This window comes from Nematolebias whitei, chromosome 22 (genome assembly GCF_014905685.2).
Source record: "Nematolebias whitei isolate Nwh7 chromosome 22, NemWhi1, whole genome shotgun sequence".
Lineage (NCBI taxonomy): Eukaryota > Metazoa > Chordata > Actinopteri > Cyprinodontiformes > Rivulidae > Nematolebias > Nematolebias whitei.
The window spans coordinates 2,469,458-2,472,053 of record NC_056519.1 but is presented as its reverse complement, the minus strand read 5'-3'; the positions used below and the strand labels follow the sequence as shown (position 1 = coordinate 2,472,053).

Here is a 2,596-nt window from a genome sequence, read left to right as displayed (position 1 = left end):
GACACGAGCTAAGAGCTAAAGGAAGCAGACACGAGCTAAGAGCTAAAAGAAGCAGAATACTAGCCTTTGGCTCTTCTGCTTTTTCTTTAAGCTGATTTAAAATGGTTTTAACTACATTAAAATGTTTTATATTTAGCTTTCAGCAAATATTTAGCTATTTTTTATTTAAGTTATTGGTAATTTTAGCTTTTCAATCCAGTTTTGCTACATTTAACAGTTAAGTTTAGCTAATTGCAGGTTTTCACTGAGCTGCTGATAATTTTAGCTTTTAGCAGAAATGAAGATGTGTGAACGTGAGTCCAAGCAGCAGCTTGACGTCTGAAACAACTCGTCGGCTTCCACAGGTTCACATTTTCTTTGGCTGAATCAAGTTTACATTGTCACGCTCTTATTTTGAAATGTTGCAGCTGAACCCGATGAGACTTCCAGAGGGAAAGTTGGTCAAAGTTTGTGGTTATCAGCAGCTCCTGGCCTCCCAGCTCTGCTGTGACCTTTGACCTCTGCACGCTATCTAGGTGGTGGTGGTGGTGGTGGTGGTGGTGGTGGAGATTATCAGGCTAATTTAAAACCTTGATCCTCCTTAAACTGAGTCAATCTGCAGAACCAGTTCAGTCCAAAGCTCTTCTGTACCGTCTGCTTCTGTCCGTCCAGAACCGACCTAAATAAATCTGATCCGAGGTCCGTGTCGGGTTCTTTTGTTTCTGAAGGTTTGTGCATTTTAAACTCCTTCTGTCCCTCTGAGGGTTTAGAACCAGCCTCTCCACAGAGAACCCAGAGAACCATCTCTGGTGTTCCAGGAACGTTCATATCCTCGTTTTATTTATTTGCATCGATTGATGTCGATCATCTTGACCTGGCCAGGTTTTAAGAATAAAAACGTTATTTTTGGTGTCTTGTTGCGGTTCAGTCAGCTTCAGGGTTCTCTTCCGGTTTCCTTCGTCAGGTGCTGGTCCTGGTTCTTTCAGGGGGGTCGGGTGTTTTCGTGTCGTATCGCCGCTTCGCTGTGAGAAAATGTTGTCTCGTGTGCGTCAGCGTGCCGGCGGCCGCAGATTCGTGGACCCGTTTGAAGCTGGTCCTGAGGTGACCTCGTGCTCCGTCTCGTGGGAGCCGTGTACGATGCTCCTCGTAGATCAGGGACGAGCGTCTTCTTTTCCACGCGGCGCTAACGAACGTAGACGAGCAGAGCAAACCGTTTAAAAGAAAACGTTTTAACGAGCTCTAATCTCAGCTGCCGCTTTATCATTTAAAAACGTTTCCTGTTTGAGGTTTTCGCCTAAAAATCAGCTCAGATTCAACTTTACAGTCGTGTTCTTCAAACTCGCTGTTAGCTCCCGTATTTTTCAGCCTAGAAGTCGTAGCTTTGTGTAATTCACACACCCTGCGACACCGAAGAGACGTTTTTATGGATTTGTCCCATATTTAAACCAATTTTTGGCTGATATGACAATTTAATTTATTCTGACCGAAAATATTGAACACTACCATTTACAGCCACTAGATGGCACTCGAGCAGTATGGCATGCCGTTGTGACATGTAATAAGCAAAAGTGGCTATTATTGACACAATCAGCTTGCCATAGCCTGCCACCTTGGTCCAGCTCACCTGGAGCCACCGTCAAATCAGCTGCATCGCTCCAATGAAATGCAGCTGATTTGACCATTGAAGTGCATTTATTAAGCAAAAGTTAGAGACACACCTTTACTATAATGTCGAGCAAACAAATTATTGTTTTTAAGTGTTAATCTTGTTAAATTCTTGTTAAAATCCTCACGTGGCCGCTGTTTGGCAGCCAATCGATTTTTGGCACAACACCGGCCCACGTTTCCAGGTTGTCAGTGGTGAAACGTAATCGAAGCGACTTGCACGGCGAAGCGACGTATTTATGGATTTGTCCACTTTATCGACCTAGTTGGGTATGTTGAGAACGTAGCTCCCGCCGCGCTGACAGGAAGCCGTCACAGAACCGTCCTGCTGCAACGTTCTTCACGCCTCGATCCAACATCTGTCGACACACGAGACGAAACGCACAGAAACACCCACCGCAAACAGAAAACCTTCAGCCTGACCTCCGTGACGCGAGTTTCACCGAGCGGACAAAACGAGACGCAGAATGTGTTGGAGACAGATTTTCTTCACTTTGAGGGCGGGACGTCCCGTTAAAGACGAGAACAGGAAGAGCGCTTCTTATTTATAATAATCATATTCATGTTTTAGAGCTAATGGAACGTTCCAACAGTCGTACAAAATAAACAACGCAAGGGTTTCTGTTCCCGTTTTTGTGTATTTCGTGAGTTTCAGAGTAAAAATTCATGGTGATGTGAGCTTTCTGTCCTGATCCAAGCCAGAGCTTCAGATTCTGCACGGAACGTGAAACCACCGACGCGTCTTCAGCAGAGATCAGGAACGTTCTCCTTGACGTTCCTCAGACTCTCCTCTCTCTGTGTCCTTCAGGCAAACCAGGCGAGCCGGTCTGCTCTCCCGGACACAGCGGCTCTCAGACGACGTCTCCGGTCGCCCTGCCGCCGCTCCGCCACAACCCCCTGACGGTACACACACACACACACACACACACACACACACACACACACACACACA

At 46.1% G+C, this 2,596-nt stretch overlaps 1 protein-coding gene across 1 annotated transcript in view; it reads left to right on the top strand.

Moving 5' to 3' along the window:
• Positions 1-2,596, top strand: part of dyrk2 (dual-specificity tyrosine-(Y)-phosphorylation regulated kinase 2) — an 18,263-nt gene that overhangs the window by 4,629 nt on the left and 11,038 nt on the right. The window contains exon 2 of the mRNA XM_037696021.1: positions 2,453-2,547. Within this exon, the coding sequence (XP_037551949.1) occupies positions 2,453-2,547 (95 nt within the window). The remainder of the gene's footprint in view (positions 1-2,452; positions 2,548-2,596) is intronic.